Here is a 20,766-nt window from a genome sequence, read left to right as displayed (position 1 = left end):
CCTGACTGCACCTTTTTTCTTTTATATCCACGTGCCGATCGCTTTTTTACATTTTTTTTTTTTAAATTTTACAGAGTAATAAGAATGAAAGTGCAAATATTAATTTCCTGTCGTAAAGCAATTTATAAAAGCAGTGGCCTCTCAATAAATTCTCTTTACACCCACATGTTCAGGACAATCAGAGGTCAGCATTAGACGGGACTGTACTTGCTGTGTCTTGTTTCATACTTGTAGCTGGGTGTGGTCATTAAAATGGGATTATTGGCTTTCTTGTTGCTATCATAGCAGATCTAAATGAATGGGAACTGTGAGACGGGGCTTTTATGTTCCCTTCCTTTGTGGACCCAGCTGACTGAGACTATCCAGCACCTCTGCTGCTGGAGAACAAAGTGCCTAACCAAGCTTTTTGTTCGGGACTTTCCATACTCTGATTTAAATAAAAAGGATTACACCCTCTGACTGAAAGTCAACAAGTCACTTGTGGGTTTGAATGATTTAAAAGAGCTGAACGTTTCTTTGGGTTTCTCTGCGTGTGGATTTAGACATTTATGAGGCGCTTGGCATTCTGATATCATTCACTTTTTGACTGTATTAGTTGGCTCAGTGTCTGTTGCATATTTTAGAGATTCAGAGTGAGTGAAGTGGTGTCAGAGGAGATGCAGAGCAAAGTGAAGATGCTGAGCGTGTTGCACTCGGGTGCATGTTTCTACCTCTGCTTTCAGCTCGAGGGCTGCATGTGTGAGTATTTAATCCAGGCTATCGGTGTGACCGTTGTTGGCTGCTTCACCACTTGCCCTGTACTGACCGGGTGGTGTTCAAACACTTTCTTTAGCAGCTCAGATATAACTTAATGTGCATATCGATTTTCACAGGGGCAGCACTCTGAGCAGAGCTATGCAGACCTCCCTTTTCCAATGCACAAAGCAAACAGCAAACACAATGAGGGAATCTAACTGTCAACAAAAGACAAGTGGGAGCAAATCACAGGTACAGACGATCAACCACAGTTGGAGAACAAATGAGGGCGGAGCAGACGGCCACAAAGGAGGGAAAAGTTAGATTAGACATAAGAGAAAACTAACCTTCAAAACAGAGCAGGAAATGACGAGAGAACAAATGCCACTAATTTCAAAACAGAAATCATCTCAAACACCCAGGACCCCAGAAATATGAGCTAAAACCCGTCACCAGGCACGCACCCCTGGACCTCGGTATCCTGTCCCAGGATCTGGCCCCTAGATTATTTGTTCATAGGGGTTTTTTTTCTTCTTTTTTTCTTCAAACGTGTTCAGTCTGGCCTCTTATCCAAGACACTTTGTTTTTGGCCACTAAGGCTTCTGGGAAAATTCAGCACCACCACATTGTGTCCACCACAGTGAGCTGGTGATTTTTGGAGGGGACATGAAAAACTAAACATAAGTCTCGATGTATAATGGTAACACTAGTGGGGAAAAATCAAAGCAAACATCATCTTGTCTTCACTAAACTAGTGACCAAGCCCACGAATGCTCATAAGGAAGGTTACTGAGGTCATGAATCATGAAAGCTGATGGTTCAGTTTCTCATAGAGGTCTATATGGTTGGACCTTTTTGCTGGTGGGGTTTTTGTTGGCACAGATTGGACCTTTGTGGGGTGACTAGGCACATAAGCACAGTGAGTCTGCAGACAGTAGGAGTCAGAGTTGGCTCATCTGACAGACATTTTGGGCCTATTTAACAAAAGTGATTTAAAAACCTATTTTGTCCTTGCAGGCCATCAAAGGCAGTTTTAGATTGTCTGCAGGTGGATCTGATTCCTGTTGGGTTTGTATTTATTTAAAAAAAGGCATCTGTATCATTGTAACAAAAAAGCAAGTGCAGAGCAGCAGGAGTGTTCGAAATGGGCAAAATCCTTGAAATAGATTGAATATGAAGCTGCGAGCGGAGGTCTTCAACTTGTCGGGCTCCAGCATTAGAGAGCGGTCTTAAAGCCAAGTTTAATCCCATGAGCTGTGCTGACCGTGGAGGCTGGAGAAACATCGTTAACCCTCAAAAACTCAAAGAGCAGAGAGTGAGGGGGCAGGGAAAAGACGTGATCGAAGGGCCACAGCAGCAGATGGGAAAATCATCTTTACACTTCAAATCTTGTTTCTTTGGCTTTCAGCAAAGTGCTAGTTTCTGTTTTGAGCATTTTTAGAAGAAGCTATGAAGCTGTTATCACACTTGTATAGCAGTTTGTTGCATTAGAGAGGACAAACACAAGGCTGATGTGCTGCAGGGGGTCTAATTCACTGCTGCTGACTTGCTAGTTAATTTTCAATCCTCTGATACATGCAAGTCCTGCAAGGGCCCCCATCTGCAATACCGTGACCTATTTGTGTGTGATCGGCGACAGATCACTTCCCCGACATCTTGAGCTGCGTTTCTTAACTTGATTTCTTGTGTCAGTGCAGCAAATTTAGCAACCTTCGAGGGGAAAAAGATCACATTAGCTCTTGTGGAGCGTTGGCTTCCACATGTTTGTGTTTCCAGCTGCTGCTCCATTAGTCGTACTCATTGATATTCCGCAGCCTTCGACCCGAGAGGACATTATCAGCAGGACAGGCGTGCAGTGTGCGGACGTGTCGTGCTTAAAGGCATAAATAGACTCTGTAATAAAAGCCATTTCTGTTGGTCATACAGAGTAAATCGGTTCACTGCATTCCCAGTTCACTGATCGGCCGAGCTAACGTATTGCTTTTCGGCATGCACACTGGAGCTATGAACAAATTTATTTATTTATTTTTAGCATGGTTCACTGGGTTTTATTCATTTATTTCTGGGGATAAAAGCAAAGAAATAAAGGTTAAATAGAAATCATCAAAAGAGAATAAACACTGTAAAGATAAAAATGGAATCTGGCACAGCAAATAAGAAAACTGTATAAATAGGATGATGATAATATTCATTTAACATCAATAGCAGTTACATATATACACGCACATGCATGGAAATTAAATTCAGCCCTGACAATCTCACAGAAGTCTCTGTGATGGAGTTGCTTTAAAATCGATCTGAGAACAATCCCTCACATATGAATCCAGCACTTTTCAACTACTCGATGTGTTTAAATCATCATTAACCATACCAAATATGTGATTGATTGATTGGCAAAATCACGTATAATCACTTCTGATTCTCCAAAAATGGATTTACAGGGCTTAGAATCAAAGATTGCGTTCATGGCATGAATTTAAAATAAAGATCAATCTGCATAAAGATCAGTCTGATCTGTCAGTTAAGAGTCTTTTTAAGCTAAAGCTTATATCTCTGCAGTGATGTGGTGGAGCAGGACAGATGCCGTGGGCCAGTTATTCTGGAAGCCAATGAGCAGACTGACTTAAAGTGTAGGTAAAGCAGCTTGTTTCAGATGGTGACATAGCTGCGCTGGTGCTTATTATAAATCAAATTAGGATTATTTTGTACTGTGAACCATACTAAGCTACTCTGGTAGACGCCCAAGATTAAAAATATGAAGCTGAAAAGGGCAGAATCACGATCCTCCGGCCGCACACACACCTCCAGGTCCACTCCCGCCCCCCACACACACACCTCTACATGTGTCTGATGGGTAGGTTAGAGGAGCAGGTGGGCTTTTTGACTCACTGCTCTTTCAGAGCCCACGGGTCTTTTGCACTTTGCCCTGGTGCACTTCCTCGACCAAAATAGAAGCTGCTAATCACACCCACAATACCAGAGCGCAGGACCTACCACAGATCACTGTGCTTGTGCAGCAAGAGAAGGGACTTTCTGACTTTTGGTTGCCGCGATGCGTTATATCATGCTGGTGTTGCTAACGATGCACACTTGCGGTGTCTCCTTGAAGGCATCCTTTTGTGTCACACTCTGCTGTAGACAGAAAGAGTGTCAGAGAGAAGTGTGAAGTCTAGGTTAAATGTCTGATTGTCTCTTTCAGAGAGTGAAAACAAGTTTCAAGGTGAGGAGAGATAAAACTGATCTCTCATTTTCATGTGCAGCGTTAAGGATGTTTCTGCCTGCCGATCACAGCGGGGACCTGCACTGCAGCAGTGTTTTTTGTGACTGCACACTTGTCTGCAGAGAATTGACTTCACAAACTATACACGCACCCAGCCCGTGGACTTCAAAGATGTATAGCTGCTCTTAACATCTGTTAATCTGTTTAATTCTGTTAATCTGAACGTTTTCAGTTGGAGAAATGTTTCATCACTCATCTGTGTGACCTTCTCAGTGTCAGCTGAGCGCGACCATATAGATGGCACAGCTGCAAAACAACCGAAACTAGCACCACCGACTAACCATGTGCGATGAGTCAGTTTCACGATCGGTAATATGGAAAATGTCACGACTATTGATCAGTGGCTGTGAGTGCTATTCACAGAGGTTTGGGCAATGGCGGTTGAATGGTTACTACCTTGATTGCCTACTCAAACCAGCGTTTCTGTTCAGGATGTGCAGGATGTGTGTGTAAATAGAGTCCTGGCCTGATGCTTAGCCAGAGGTTGTTATAATTCACAGTAGTCCTACTTACACTCAACAGCGTACACTGTATTGCTCTGTTTGCACCGAGGGACCCGATCCCAGGGGTGGTAGCTTGTGTTGGGGTTTGAAAGACACAGAGACACAGTATCTCAGCTGTTCTCATACTCCTGACACATAAAGGATCATCACTGGTTTTCGCCTGGGCAGCAGTTATCCTTCTCTCCTGATTCGCCTCGGGCATTCGTCAAAAGTGTCCTCCTAGCAGGTTAGGTCTGCAGCATAAGATAACACAGTGAAAAATTAACCACCTTCATTATACTGAAGGTCGAACTGGAAGTTAGCTTACTAACCTCTAATCCTACTGATTTCAGCTTCTTCCTCCACTTTACGGGAAAGATTTAACTCTGTTTAATGTACCTCAGTGCTCGGCGGTGCCTCAGCGGGGTCTGTTAACATGTTGACATCAGCTGTCTGCTGAGAGCTTGTTTCTTTGCCTTCACGGTAACTGTCACATCGATCAGTGTTCCCGCAGCACCAGGCCGATAACAACACGATGCTGGTTTTGACTGCACATCATCTCAGATCAGTGTAGAGAATTTTAATGCTGACTGCGAACCTGCCCCGCCTCCGTGGGCGTCCGTGTAGTCGGAGCTTTAAGGGGCATCGGTGCCTGACGAGTCGAGTCGATCTGGGTAATTTGTTTTGGCTGTTAAACTGCAGACCAGTCCAGACCGAATATAAATAAATAAAACGGTGATTTTTTTGAAACGTGTTCAGTGCTGCGTGTGCAGACGGAGCCGTGACACTGTGTGGAGATGAAATATGATGCTGAGAACAGAAGATTCAGTTAAATGTTAACCTTCATGCGACCAGGAGTAATTTATATCTTTGACCATTAATTCATCAAACCACCTCTCCTACAACTTCCCATAGTTTATTTTACAGGATTTGGCCCATTGATAACAGGATAATGGAAAGTTCTATGAAATATGTGCATGTTTTTGTTGGGTTTTTTTAAAGCTTTTTTAGGCTTTTATTTCATTGATATTTTCAATTTTCTTTTTTTTGTTTCTGCACAACATATTTTAAATATCATGTTTGTTTAGATTTAGTAATTTTGAAATGGATCATTTTGCCACAAGCAGCAGACATGGCTCCGTCTTGTTCAGCTTTCAAACTAAATCCAAATCACATCAGTTAAAATTGCCCGTTAACATTTTTTCCAGATTCAAAGCTCACTATAAAAATGCTTTTTTTTCCCTCCCCTTGTCTGGCCGGCAGTTTAAAATTCCAACCGTCTAACTTGCTTAACGGAAAAAGAACAAATTATTAACAAATTAGAACTGGAATCAGATATTTTTAGGCATTTTAATTAATGACTGATTGCGTCCTCAGTTAGCGATTAACCCTCAAGCAACAGTCCTTATTTTAAAGGCTCTTGTTTGTATTTATCTTGCCCACACATATTCAGAAATTATTTGATGTAATAATCATAGTTTTCAATCATTTTTATGCATAATGGCGTTAACGAGACAAATTCTAACATCAGCTTTGCTGCTTTTGTTCACTTGGGCCATGAAGTGTCTGCCTCAAGGCCTCTGCAGCCATAAAGCTGCCAACTTTAGCTCTGTTAGCCTCGGTTCACTGCAGAATATCGCAATGCACAAGGAGACGTGGAAAATTAAAGGCTAATGTTATAAATGAAATCTTAAATCTTAAAATCTTAATCACAACTCAGCATTGGCGAAAATGAATTTTCTTCAACTTTAATCACCAAGTAGTTTTATCCTTAGTGAAAAGTGTGCTTATTCCTTTTTGTCTATAAGTAGACTGTCTGAGATTTCAGTCGCCTCCCCGATACAGTGGAAGTGAAGGAAGTTTAATCCTGACACCACAGAAAATGACTCCAAGGAAAAAATTTTAAATTCTATCTCCTTAATAAATGAAACCAAAATTGCCTTGAATGTGTATTTCTTCCTTTGAAGAAGAGGGGAAGTGTAATCTTTGTGAACTGACCCTTTAACAGCAAAACGCCAAAGCGAGGTCATGCCGGTCCGTCCATCTGTCAGCCCAGCCCTCTGTTCACTCGCCTGTTCCCAGAGGAGGATTTAAAATGTTTTGGTGACCTGCTGAACTGTGTTTACGGTTCAACTAGAGACTCTGCTAAGAAAGAAATGTTTAGTTTAATGGTTTATCTCACTTTCTGCTGTGTTTAGTCTAATTAGGAAGCAAAACTTGATTTACATAACATTAAATTCCAGATGGAGCACAGTGTGCTGCACAAAGTGTGAACTACCACCGAGCATGCAGAAAAAATAAAAGAAGTGAACCTTTTCAAAGCCTGAACTAGGGCTGGGCGATATGGCCTAAAATCCATATCGCGGTATAATTTGAAGCACGTGCGGTAACGATATATATCGCGATATATTCTTTTCTTCTGTATAACGTATTTTCCACACTATAAGGCACAGCCTATAAGGTGGCTGTAGCTCAGGTGGCAGAGCGGATCAGCCACTAACCAGAAGGTCGGTGGTTCGATCCCAGGCTGCTCCAGTCTGCATGCCAAATATCCTTGGGCAAGATACTAATCCCACGTTGCTCTCCGATGCATCCATCGGAGTGTGAATGTGTATGAATGTTAGATACTTAGCACTTAAGCTTAGAAGTGCTTGTGTGAATGGGTGTGATTGGGTGAATGAATTAGCTGTATAAAGCGCTTTAAGTGCTCGGACAGAGTAGAAAAGCGCTGTATAAGAACCAGTCCATTTACCATTACCATTTACTTAAAATCCTTTAATTTTCTCAAAAATCAAGAGTGTGCCTTATGTATGAATTCTGGTTGTGCTTACTGACCTCGAACCGATTTTGGGCGTGCAGAAATCTGTTAAAAAATGTTTTAGTGTAACTTTGGTTAGCCGCACCGCTTGATGGATTGTCAGAGCATTACGGCTGCCGTAGTGAGGAGCTTTGCGGAGTAATCTGGGTCCAAAACTCTGTCGGCTTCAGGTCCCAAAGTCAAACGAACACAGAGTTAAAAACGGTCTAAATTCTTTCATCTGTAATAAAATGATCAGCAATGCTGCTTTAGCAGGTGTAACAATTAAGTTTAACATCCAGGCATCCATGAAAACAGAATTTATGAAATTTAACAGAGTTAGAAGTTAGCAGGAAGTTAGCTCGCTAGTTTACACCTAAACATTTCATAGCATGTTCTAACAGAGATTTTTGAAACTAAGTAAAACGTACAGCTCTGCTACCACTTCCAACATAAATGAAGACAGAAAACTAAACAGCAGTGGCGTTTGCAGGGTTGCTGAAGTTGGACTACCCGGTATATAATGTTGTGCTACGTGATTGCTAGCGACACAGCTATGTTAGCATAACATTAGCACAGTGAAGCTGGAGGATGAACGCCAACTTTTTTTCCACTCGATAAAAGTTATCGCGAGGGATTCTGGTGGTTAGGGACAAATGCAATCGCATAGCAGGATGCTATACACGGGCCAAACTTCAGTCAGGAGAACAACTGAGATTATTCATCCACAATACGAGGTTAGTTATTAATATACTGCAACAACATGGGAACAGAACAGCTGCGAGAGAATTCAACATTAATGAATCAATGTTACGGAAGTGGAGGAAGCGCAGTTTTTGGCTTTCCCCATATTTGGCTTTCCCTTGATGACATCATCAACATGCGCTATCGCGATAGTCAAAATCTCTATCGTTGGCCAAATTTATATAGTTTCTATCGTATATCGTTTATATCGCCCACCCCTAGCCTGAACGATAAAATAATGGCCGGAATTTATAATTTAAAAAAAAAAATTATTGCTTATTACACCTTAAGACATTAAAAAATGAAATGAAATTCAATTTGCAAATATTGGCTGAAGTATAAAAGGTAAAGGCAGCTTCACGTTTCCAGAGACTGTTTCAGTAGAGCACAGTCGCAGTGTTGAAGTAAAGAAATCAAAACAGTGATAAAAATGAGGGTTGGGTTTTTAAATTGATCAAAGGGACCGCGAATAACTTCAAGGAGATCATTTAAAGTCTTTTGAGTCTTTTACTTCCTGCTTTTGTCTGCTCCCTCCTTTGATTGTCTGCCTCGCCCTCATAACTCACCTGCATTTAAGTATTTCCACCTCCGCTTCCTTCCTGTGGATCAGCCCCTCGCGCCTCAGGCTTCTTGTGCCAAAACAAACAAGACGGCTTGTTTCAGACAGGATGAATTGAAGTCCAGGAATAAGACAGACAAGGATTATTTTGAACTCTGAATCATAATCTACTAGAATCCAAGAATTAAAATATGAAGCTGGAAATGAGAGAAGTAGAAGTAGACAGAGGATTAAGAGTTAGTATAGCAGAGCAGTCACAGCAAATACACACTGATGTATTCACATGGTTACATACAGCATCTGTACTGAGGTGAACCCATGCCAGGCGATGCAAATGGATACAAATTTGCAATCTGCATTTGCTTCACGCCGGGTCTTAAAAGCCCATCAGCTTGGATTTTCCCATAGATTGTCCTGACAGCGCGGTTAAGGACAGTCTTGCTGTTTATGGGCAGCTGGGTGCGAATGATTCAACTCCACTTTTTTATAGAAACAGTAAAAAAGAGTTAGGGCCTGGAGAAACAGAGAGCGACATCGTGGGAGTTCTTGGTAACTTCTCAAAAAATGTTACGGTAACCTGAATTCAGCCTTCAGTTGTACTCCTCTAAATGCTCATCACGTGGTGTTATGAGTGAAGAGTAGAAGCTAAAACGACATCATTTTTGAGTTAAACATGCTGCTCCTTTCTTTTTAGCTTTGGGAAGAAGATGTTCACCTCTGTGCTTCCCTCTATTAACCAGCCTGACCTCTAGGGCTCTTACATGTTAAATTGCTTTCAGGTTTGTGAGTGGGAGTGGGAGTAAAATGATTTTTACTTTCAGCCTGCACTCCTAAACGTCCCTTTCAGCAGTTTGATTTATCTCAGATGAAGCAGCATCCTGACACTGAAATTCCTGCAAAGTGGCGTTTCATAATTGAGCTGTGCACTGACAGAGGTATGATTCGTATCTCTGCCTTATCGCCATTTTAGCTGGAAGAAATTTGGAGACGCCTACTAACAGATGGCATGATGTCGATTTCGGAGGGACTTAATTTTACTGAAAATTGTTTGCGGCATCACACAAGATGAATAGTAGATAGACGGATTCTGTTTGCTTTTAGTGTGAAGCGTCCACAGGAGGGCAAAAAAGGGAGGCTTGGGAAACAGAGTCACAGTGCGACTGCTTCGGCGCCTCATTGTCTCAGATCAGCTCCCAGGCAGGACGTGCGACTCCATCGTCGATACCATTCACTCGTTAGTACAGCTGACAGCAGCCTCCAGGTCCACTCCCGCCCCCCTCATCAGCTCCTGAATGTAGGCCACATACAGCTGCTCTAAGAGCATTTGTTTTCTTGGCTGTCACCTCTCATTGCACCCCCATCTCCCAGCATCTGCAGCGTGGGGTCAGCAGCAGGGCCATGCCTGCTTTTCACTACACCTGAGCGGATGTTTGCAAGCACTAGAACGTAGCGTGGCGTGATAGATTATTAATAGGGAGGTGACGGTGGTATCCGTCTGTTAAGCGATGGAGTAAAGACCCCGTTTTCAGGTCCAAGTATCTCCGGTGATGTTCAAACAGTTTAAGACTCAAGCTCTCGGGCCGACTAGGTTTAGACTCTGGACCTTTTCACTGTGAATAATCCAAAAACATGCTGAAAAACAGTTGCTGACTAACCTCGTTGTCGATTGGCTCAGACGTCCTCTTGGCCTGAAGTTTCCGGCGTCGTCTTCCTGCCATATAATGGCATCTCTCTGTGCCCATTTGGACCATTTCTAACCATCAGAAGTGCCTCGCCATGTGTTTGCTTTTGGGAACTCAAGGAGTGTTTAGACCTGGAATCAGCTAATAGTGCCAGCTTAGCTCTGATGAAGCTTTTCATTTCAGAATCCCAGTAACGATGATTATCGCATTTAAAGATTGCGTGACTGACTTCACTGCTTGGGTGCTGACATTCAGTAAGAGCAAGCGAGGGGGAAGCGACTCCCTTGAACGCATTGTCTACCCCCCCCCCCCCCCCCCCCCCCCATACAACTAGATGGGGGGTAGGATTTTCCTGAGGGGCTCAAAGTTATTACTGTGACCTTTATTTGCCCCTTGGTTTCGACTGAACCCGGTCTGACTTGTGTGTGGGGGGGATTAGCGTGGCTGTCATATTGTCTCTCGGAGGGACAAGACACTTTGCAGTCAGCTGGGTCAGTTTGTGTTCGCATGTGACGACCGACTGTGATCCCCAGGAGGTGAACACATGCTGCGAGAGAGCGGCACTACATGCATATTTATGTTTGCACGCTGCACCCGTTTGTGATGATGGCCGGCAGTTGGGTGTACCATTAGGGATACTTTCTTTTTTTAATTACATAATCAAATTATATTAAATCAAAACTCAAATGGAAACCTCTAATTTGAGTTTTTAGACATTTTTGTCTTTATTACTAAAGGCATCTTCAAATAAAACGAGGAGTTTGTCTTTGGGATGCGATCTGAACCTCATTTTGTTTTCATTTGGGCAAATTGGCACCGTTAGAAGTGCGGCAGATTAGCTGTTTGCAGTCCTTGTTTACACTAGGCTCATAGACATGCAGACGGCTTTGATGCCAAAGAGAAATGATTATTCTGAGGCAAGTGCTACAGTTATGATCCTCTCGGTTTTTTTCTTTGATTTCCAGGAGATTTAAGGAGTTTTATTCACAATCGGCTTCAAAGATAATGACATCCTCTGGCAAGTGAGGGTCGCGCCAAATCTAAAAATAAGTGTATCAGTTCTGTGTGTTCAGTTTTGACTGCGAGGAGTGTTGTTTTATGCAGATTTTGGCAGCTACACTCCCAAATTCCTGAATTACCTCCGTCTGTGTCACAACCCCTGCTGTTCAGAGGCATGGGGAAATCATTTGGCACAAACTACAATCAGTAACCAGTAGCTGGTTTTAAAGCGTCTGCATGCACATTTCCTTTTAACCTCTGAGTAACTTTAGCTCATAAGTGTCCATCACAGAAGGAAAATGTGAGCTTTGCCAGCCAAAAGTTGGAAACTGGAGGAAATAAGAAGATTTTATGGACAACACTGTGCAGAATATGTTGTAGTTTTTGGAAACTCAAGGCAAACAAACCACAAACTGTGTAGCCCTTCAATAATACAAGAGACATTAAAAGAGAAACGGGGCACTGAGAGATTTATGAGTAGGTTTTTTTTTTTTGTTAACCAAGAAAAAAGACTTGAATGTTTTACAAGAGTGTCCTGGTCAACAAAGACAGTAGTACAGTCATAAATATTATAAATTAGTAGGATGTATGTCCACATTCAAATCTATACACCACTTAATTACAGGCAATGAAATACAGCAACTATCAAATTTATGACCTTCAGTGTTGCTTACTAAGTTATTCATTTTTAATCATGGTTTTTATTCCAGAAACAAAGGTGATAATATTCATGCAAAACATTAAAAGCCTGGAGTAACTACATCCAAGTCACTTAAAATCACCTAAAATTCATTGAGATCAGTTCCTTCAGTTTTATTTCATTCTGCAGCTGTTTTTCCAGATTTAGTGTCAACCTTTGGGACGGAGAGAAGAAATGAGTGTAGGAGTCTTTGGGGGAGTTCAGCAAAGCAATAGATGCTGCTTTATGAACTCCAAACTGAGAAACGTTTAAGGTGATTGTGATGATGTACTGATTCTCTGGTTTCCTGTTTGTAATGTGGATAAGCATGGCATTTGTTCAAGTCATAAACAGCGCTGTAAAGCTGCATTTTTATTTTATTTTTCAATGGCCGCCAAGGAACCAGTCATCTGGATGGAAAAAGACTGCTGTCAGTGGGAAAAGATTTCTTCACGAGTTTCTTAGTCTTTAATCAGAAAGGAAGAATCCTGGGAGGGCGTGCTGGTTGGCAAATAGCTTGTTGGTCACAAGATGTTTGCCCGTTAGTTGGGTAGCCGCCTCTCAGAGCCGCCTCTGGCTTGATGTGAGGTGAAAACACCAAAATGGAAATGCAGAAAAAGCACCGCTGGTTTTTAATCACTTTGTTAAACTTTATAACTTTGTTATTTGTTTTTTATGTACACAAAAGAACTGGTAATGCCAACCAAATGTAACAGTTGTACATTTGGTCTTGAATATATGCAGACTACTGGCTCCAGTATAACCACCATGCTGGTCTTTGGAAGTCAACGGCGACGTCACCACAGCTGTGTACCATTTATACCAGCACTTAGGGCATGGATTATGAATTATGGAGTTTTCAAACTGTTGCAACGTTTCCCGCTGTATAATCTTTAAATCTAAATATCAGAGCTTCTGTGCTGATAGATTAATTAAAATGGCAGCAAAAACTGAACCAACCATACCTTTTGTATATTCAGCAGCAGCAGCACAATATGCCAGGTTACAAAAATCCAAGAGGTCGACAAACCCCCAGAACAATACCAAACCGATGGCTAGTGCCAGCAGAGGTGACCCTAACCCGTACAGAAGAACAGTGAGCATAATGAATCTTTCCCTTGAGGAGCAACTTGTCTCTCTTTGCTCTCTGTCCGAAAAAAGGAAGCAGACGTCATCCTTCCACCCACCAGTCTGGTGTTCGTGATAGTTTCACTCGCATGACTGTTGCGCTGTGCTGCTGTGTCATCAAAGCACTGTCTTCTTTCATTTTTAAGGTTGTAAACATGGTAATCTTTTCCCATCTCTGCCTTTCAAACGGGTGCACGACGTGAGCGTGGCACCACTGTGGTTCATTAGACACTTGTGGTTCACTCGGCTTCACCTTGAAGTCCATATTAGTGATCTAAGCCTACAACCTGTCCGATCATCTGACTTTGTCATTGTTGAGATTTTTCCAGATGTCAAACCACTAGAGCGTTATCGAAACATAATCTTGTCAGCCATCACGTCGCCGCTTACTCGCTTAGATGCGATGCTGATGTGGCATTTGCATTTATTTGTGATGCAGTTCTTACGATTCTGTGAGCTGCTGTCTTCGTCTTTTTATTTAAGAGTTTCCTGCATTTGTTTTTATCATATTGACAGAGACTTAAATCATTTATGTACTTGTCAGTATGATAAAAATGCAGGTATTTTTGCCCATCTGAGAGCACAAGTGTGCTCTCATTGTGATGTTAACTAAGCAAATTGCAAATGAGAGAATGGCAAGAATGAGCCCCCGGATCAGCCTGACCTCGTGGTCAAACCAAACTGTTCCCAAAATAGCTCAAAGTAGAATATTTACAGCCGCTGTTTCCCCTTTTTACTAGCCAGAAAACGCCCACCCCATCACCAGCGTCTCCTCGTCAGCACATACCCGAAAGGCTCTTTGTGATTTGGAAAATAATTTTCTCTACTGCGGTTTCTTGGTTTCTGGATTTATTTATTTTTTCTTCTTTTCCAGCTCCCTTTAAAGTAATCTTCATGCATCCGTGTTGTTTCTCTTTGTCGTTGCAGAGGCTCATGTGCAGAAGCACAGCCTGCAGACGGCGCAGAACCTCCTGCAGGAAGAGGTGGCACGTGCAGAGGAGCATTCAGAGGTAAAAACGCGCAAAAGCTGTGAAAACGGAGCTGGTTACGCTTGTTCTTGCAGAGAATCAAACAGTCTTTCATCACGTTGGCAGCACTCTTGCGGCTGCTTCTCAAAAGCCTTTAGTCTAGCTGACAGCCCACCCTCTTCTGTACTGTCTGATCTCGAAAGCCACGAGGCATGCTGTACATACAGTGAGCTCTACCCACTTCACCAAAGCAGCCTCAGCAGCGATGCCCCCACGTACACGTGTTTAGTCAGCACTGCATTCAAACTGCTGCCTCTCTGTTAATTGCCATTTTTCTGCAATAACTACCAAGTGTCCTTGCACCATTGAATTCTGAAGACAGTGCTCAAATCCATTTAGCTGCAGGCAGAAAGAAGGGAAGAAGCACCATATCCTAGATGAGAAAAGACACAGAATTTAGCTCAACATAGATCAATGTGAAAATTAATGTGAGGCTTCAGAAAGCGATTAAGGAAAGACAGAAAATGTTTTCATCTTTCCAGACTTTTCTCCCGACCCTCTTGTTTATCCTAACCTGACTGTCATTGAAAACACTGACTAGAATATGCAGTCCATGCCACTGCAAAACAGGCGTTGTCTCGATCCCTTTCTGGAGATTTGCAGAGACTTTTTTTAAGTTAAGGATTAAGAAAAACAGAGCAGACATGTCTGCAGGAGACGTACAGGTCTGTCTCACCTCAGTCCATCACAAATATACACCTGGACAAGCACCAACATGAACTTTTACATCCATACATTCCCAGCAGGTCCCTGAGGTCATGTGACCAGGGCTTGCTTGCTGTCCAACACACGAGGCTGAAAACAAAAGGCGACAAAGCTTTTGGAACTGTGGCCCCCAGATTGTGGAACTCTCTCCCTTTGAGCCTGAGATCTGTGGACTCAGTGGTCGCTTTTAAAAGCTAAAAACCCATCTTTTTAAACTTGCTTTTGGTTGATTTTTATTTTTAGGTTTTAGCTTCTGTGAAGCACTTTGTGATTTTTATCTTGAAAGGTGCTATATAAATATAATTTTACTTACTTACTTAATTTAGATTCAACAAGGTGCTGGTAACATTTCTCAGATTTTGGTCCACATGGACACGATAGCATTGTACAGATTTGTCAGCTGCACATCCATGATGTGAATCTCCTGTTCCCCTACATCCCAGAGGTGCTCTATTGGATTGAGCTCTTGTGACTGTGGAGTCCATTTGAGTACAGACAACTAATTATGATGTTAAGAAACCAATGTGAGATGATCTGAGCTTTATCACATGGCATAGTGCTGTGCGATATGACCAAAATCTCATATCCCGCTATAAGAATTCTATCGTCCCGATAACGATATAAATCACAAAAATGTAACATTTTCTGTAAATTCTGTGAATCTCGGGCAGCTCGACTTGCGTGAAGTGTTTCCTGCTGCGCGTCATGTAGCTGGAGTCGAGTGTTTTAACCGATGCATGAAACTATACATTGTTAGGCATAATTTGTAACGGCCGCCGTTTTCTTTGTGAGTATTTATTACACGGCGTGCTGCAGGGAAAAGCCTGTTCTAACGTTTGAGTCTAAGGTTTATTTTTTTAGCACCTGGCGGCTCTTTTTTAATTCTCATCCGTAAATAATCTGCTCTTTCAAGTGATTCAGTTTATTTTGAAAAGTCTCAACGGGATCTTGAGCTTTATTGTGAAAGGTTTATGTGGAACATAAACAAGCGGACACGCGATGGTGTTACCGTCGTTGAAATGAAACGATAGACGTTTTTATATCGTAATCCGATATATATCGTTATATCGAACAGCCCTAACATGGCATGCTATCCTGCTGGAAGCAGCCATCAGAAGATGGGTACACTGTGGTTGTAAAAGGTTGTACATGTTCAGCAGTAGTACTCGAGTAGGCTGTGGTTTTTAAACAATGCTCAACTGATACTGAAGGGCAGAACGTGTGTCAATAAAATATCCCGAGTGTTCTGTCTCCTCCAGTTCTAGTGAGCCTGTGTGAACTGTAGCATCAGCTTTCTGTTCTTCACTGACAACAGTGGCACTCGTGTGGTCTTCTGCTGCTGTAACCCATCTGCAAGTTTTGACATGTTGTGCATTCAGAGATGCAGTTACTCAAGTGTTTATGAGTTCATGTTGCCTTTCTCTACACAGAAAGTCCCAGTAAATCAGCCAATCACCAATAACCTTTCTGATGTTCAGTTTAAACTTCAGCAGGACGCCATGTTATTGGCTGATTAGATATTTGCATGAGCAATGAAGAGATGTACCTAAAGGAAGTGACCAGTGAGTGTACGTCTGTTCCAAACATAAGGGATCAATCTCCTTAATTGCCAAAAAGTTGATGCTCGTTCCTACTTAATTCCTTACTCTGCGTGGCCAAATCCTATGACTCACTAAAATGTAAATAGTTTCCAAATAACTCTAAATTCACTCTGTGTTGGTGGGGTGATTCCAAACAGCTGCCTGTTGACTTTAAAAGGAGAAATGGGCTGTCTTGTAAATTAAACTTGATAAAAATTTGTAAGTAAAAACTTTAGTTTAAAAGATTCGCCACATCCAAACAAACCACACACGCCTGCATGAGCAGCAGAAATGAGACTGACAACAATGTTTTTGGACAGTCTGATCACAGCAGCTCAGAACACTCCACAGTTACAACTGTCTGTAATTGATTGTCCACTAGAATATAATTTAGCCAGTGCCTTTGATTTGTTCTGCAGGAATAAACCAGGCTGCAAATGGATGATCAGGATGAGCTCATCACTGTAGTAAATAATACCTGCATGTAGGCCTGTACTGTGTAATTCCCATCATCCACTGGCATGACAAATATCCACAGCCCAGTGAGCACGTTCAGCTCATCCCATCTTCATGACTGTCCAATTTAAGATGATTACTAAACAGTGGACAGTGCCGTGCGTGTGCTGGGTAGATTTTTGGAGTCGTACTTCTCTCGCCTGCCTGGCCGGCTCATCGTGGATTAGTGGAGGATTTTTCACAGGCAGTGTTTATCAACAGCACATCGGTCATTTTTTAAAGCCCAACTGGAATTAAACTGACAGGCTTTTTCTGCTTTACGCACACAATTCAAATGGGGAAGAAATAGTTGGACAATCGGCAGACAGTTCACGTAGAGGCAGAGGAAAAGAGAGCTAAAGCGGCTCATTTTAGATGGAGGATATAGCTTGAATATGTAGAATAATATAGTATGGTAAAGAGTGAAAAGCTGCATCAAAGTACAGTATGAGGTAAATAAAGATTAGTTTGAGCTATGAGTTACCAGCTGCACTGGTATACCAGTGATAATCTCATGCATTATAGAAATTTATTCTAATACAGTAATACACCATAAAACCATGCGTGCATTTTCTGATTCATATCTGGGTCTGGGCTGTGCGGGCAGCAGTCCCAGCAGAAAGGCCCAGACCTCTTCCTCCAGCACTTCGGAGGTATTCCCAAACCAGCCAAGAGACATAATCTCTCCAGTTTATCCCGGGTTTACCCCGGGTTTCCTCTTGGTACGACATGCCCAAAACACGTCAGCTGGCTCCTGTCAGTGTGGAAGGCTTTTCAACAACTTCATATGCACTGCTCAAAGAAACTTAAAGGAACACTTTTTAATCAGTCATGTTTCATTTCCATCAAACAATATGGCATCCTTTCCTTCCTAATACATTATCGAGTACGTATCAGTGTAGATATCAGCGTGATTTTTTTTTTTCTTTTTTCTTTTAATTGCGATGTGATGTTTTCAAAGTGTTCCTTAATTTTTTTTGAGCAGTGTATTTGGATTCTCATCTTATTTCACCAAACAGAGTCAAACTGATAAAAAAAAAAAAAAAAAAGGTTTTCTAGCTCTTCTGGTTGCTGTTTAGTTGGAGGCTTGTTTTTCCTTTCCCCTTCACTTAGTGTGAAATTAATGACCAAGTCTTTGATTATATGACTGGTATTGGTCTTTTCTTTTAAAGATCTTACTTTACTTGTAGCGCCTAAACATTTGCACAATCCTGTATAAACTATGAGTGCTTGGAGTATCCAAAGTGTGCTCTGTGTAAACATAAAACACTTATAAGTAGACTGGAGGAAGGCCTTTGCTGGAATAAAGCTTCAGCAGCGATGTTTTGACATTTATCTTTGTCATGGCGATGTGCAGCACATACACAACGTGCCACGATAACACAGCGGTCCTGTTTAAATCCTGCACGCTCCTCTGGCCTCAATCAGGACTCTGAGGGAGTCTCATCCCCACCTTCAAACCCACACTTCTGCACCCGGCTCAGATTGATCCGCCCAGCACGCCTCCCTCCCCCATCTCGTGTGGTTGCAATCAATACCAGCACGACTCAGTCATTGGATCGGCTGCTCGCTGATTGATTAAGCAACACCCAGCACAAACCAAGCAGCCTCACTGAATGAGAAAGCACACCTGAGAGCAGACACATTGGTAAACATCCCGGTCTGCTGCTTTACAAACAGCCTCAGAACAGCTTCAGCTGACGGGATTTTAAACTATTGGGCGACACGTGAAAGAATTTGTAAAAATATTCAAGTCGGCGTTGAATAAAAGCTGTACAGTTTACTGGGCTCGAATCCATACAGATGAAGCTGTTTTGTCTCCACGGCTATCTGTGTGCATCTCATTTCAGATTAAGCCCTCACAGAGCGGTCGGTTCAGTGGGAAGCCATCTTGATTTTCATGGTCGTTCGTCAGGAGAGCTGACATCAGATACAGCTGTTTCCCAACATCTCTCAGATTAATTCACACTAGTCTCTCTGTGGCCTTAAAACTTCTCAAAGCTTTTTTTTTTTTTTCTTTTTTCTTGGCCACCATGACAAATGGATCCCAGCCCTCGAAGACTCTGCACAGCATCATCTTCTTATTTTGTCGCCTTAAGTCAAACATTCTTCCATATAGGGAAGATTCCTCGTCAGGTACCGACATGAAGATGGATATCTGATGAAGGAAACAAAACCCAAACGTGTGTTTGGCTTCCACGCTCGCATAGATTAAATCACCTGTCAGCCTCCGAGCTAACCTTGTTTTACTTGCTGAGCTGAGGGAACACAGCGCACACTGGTTTGGGATTTTTCTTTCAAGTTGACAACGCTAGTTCACAGCTCCATTTTCCCAAAGGCCTGCTGGTAAAGTGTAAAAGCTGTCAGACAAAAGCCCAGAGGGAAACATTGGTTCTTGTCATGTTTAGTCTTTGTCATACAGACCAAGGTTATTATTTTTTACTAAAACAAATGAGAAATAAAAATTACCTAAGCAGTATTGTGCTGTTATAAATACGAATACATGATAACAACCAAAAAATGTGCATTCTATAAGGAGATGTGGCACCAAGGTTATTACATTAAACTAAAACTCAGTGTGGCAAACATTTTAGACAGGAAAAAAGAGATGGCTTGGAGAAAAGTGAGCAAATTTGTAGGATTTGAATTCCAGCTAACCCTTATCATTGGCCCAATGACTACTAGTGGCAAATGTTTGTAGGTTTCCATGTCTTACCACACCATCTGTACTTAAAAAAAACAAACCGTAATTCCTGTAACAGGTACAGATGTTGGATTGAAATGTGTGCCACAAACAAGGGGCACCTTCGTGAAGGTGCAAACTACTGGGCTGAGAATATGTGATTGTCACTTTCATATAAAACAAACGGCAGCAAGTTAGTCGCACCTGAGAAAAGTAAGAGCAAGAAAGGGAGAAGCGCTGGCTCAGCTATGTTGGGGGTCCGACAGGTGCTCTAAAGTAGACTAAACAGAATTCACATAAAAATGTATACAAGCCTTGTCTGCCTTTGCACGTCTATGATGTCGACCACCCTTTGCAACTATGATGGCTTCAACACTTCTGGAAAGGCTTTGTGCAAGGTTTAGGAGTGTGTTTGAGAATATTTGTAAGATCAGACACTGATGTTGGACTAGAAGGCCTGGCTCACGGTCTTCCCTCTAATTCGTCCTAGAGGTGTTCTGTTGGGTTGAGGTCAGGACTCTGTGCAGGCCAGTCAAGGTGTTCCACACCAAACTTCCTCAACCATGTCTTTGTGGACCTTGGTTTGTGCATTGCTGCACAGTCAGGTGGGAACAGTAAGCGGCCATCCTCAAATTGTTCCCACTAAGTTGGACGCATGAGTTCTTTTCATTGGATCTAAGGTTCCAGGCCCAACTCCTGAAACCCAACCGTCAAACCCAGACTCGTGCATCAGACTGCCAGACAGAGAAGTACGATTTGTCTTTCCAGAGAACACGTCTCCGCTGCTCTAGAGTCCAGTTGCGATGTGCATTACACCACTGCTTCTGATGCTTTGGATTGCTCTTGCCGATGTAAGGCTTGGAAGCAGCTGCTCGTCCATGGAAACACATTCCATGAATCTCTCTACGTTCTGTTTTTGAGCTAATCTGAAGGCCTCGTGAAGTTCGGAGGTCTGTAGATAACAGCTCTGCACAAAGTCAGCGACCTCTGTGCGCTATGTGCTTGAGCATCCACTGATCCTCCGACTTTTACATGGCCTACCACCTCGTGGCTGAATTGCTGTCATTTCCAATCGCTTAGACTTTGTTATAAAACCACTAACATGTGACTGTGGAATATTCACTAGCGAATACATTTTATGACTGGACTTGTCGCACAGGTAGCATCCTAGCACGATAGCACGCTTGAAT

At 42.3% G+C, this 20,766-nt stretch overlaps 1 protein-coding gene across 1 annotated transcript in view; it reads left to right on the top strand.

The window, feature by feature from the left end:
- vps37d (VPS37D subunit of ESCRT-I) overlaps positions 1 to 20,766 on the top strand; it is a 52,071-nt gene that overhangs the window by 15,785 nt on the left and 15,520 nt on the right. The window contains exon 3 of the mRNA XM_084940897.1: positions 14,013 to 14,095. Within this exon, the coding sequence (XP_084797023.1) occupies positions 14,013 to 14,095 (83 nt within the window). The remainder of the gene's footprint in view (positions 1 to 14,012; positions 14,096 to 20,766) is intronic.

Source organism: Perissodus microlepis, chromosome 10 (genome assembly GCF_051167445.1).
Source record: "Perissodus microlepis isolate ML-2025 ecotype Zambia chromosome 10, ASM5116744v1, whole genome shotgun sequence".
Lineage (NCBI taxonomy): Eukaryota > Metazoa > Chordata > Actinopteri > Cichliformes > Cichlidae > Perissodus > Perissodus microlepis.
This window is presented reverse-complemented; position numbering and strand designations above follow the sequence as displayed.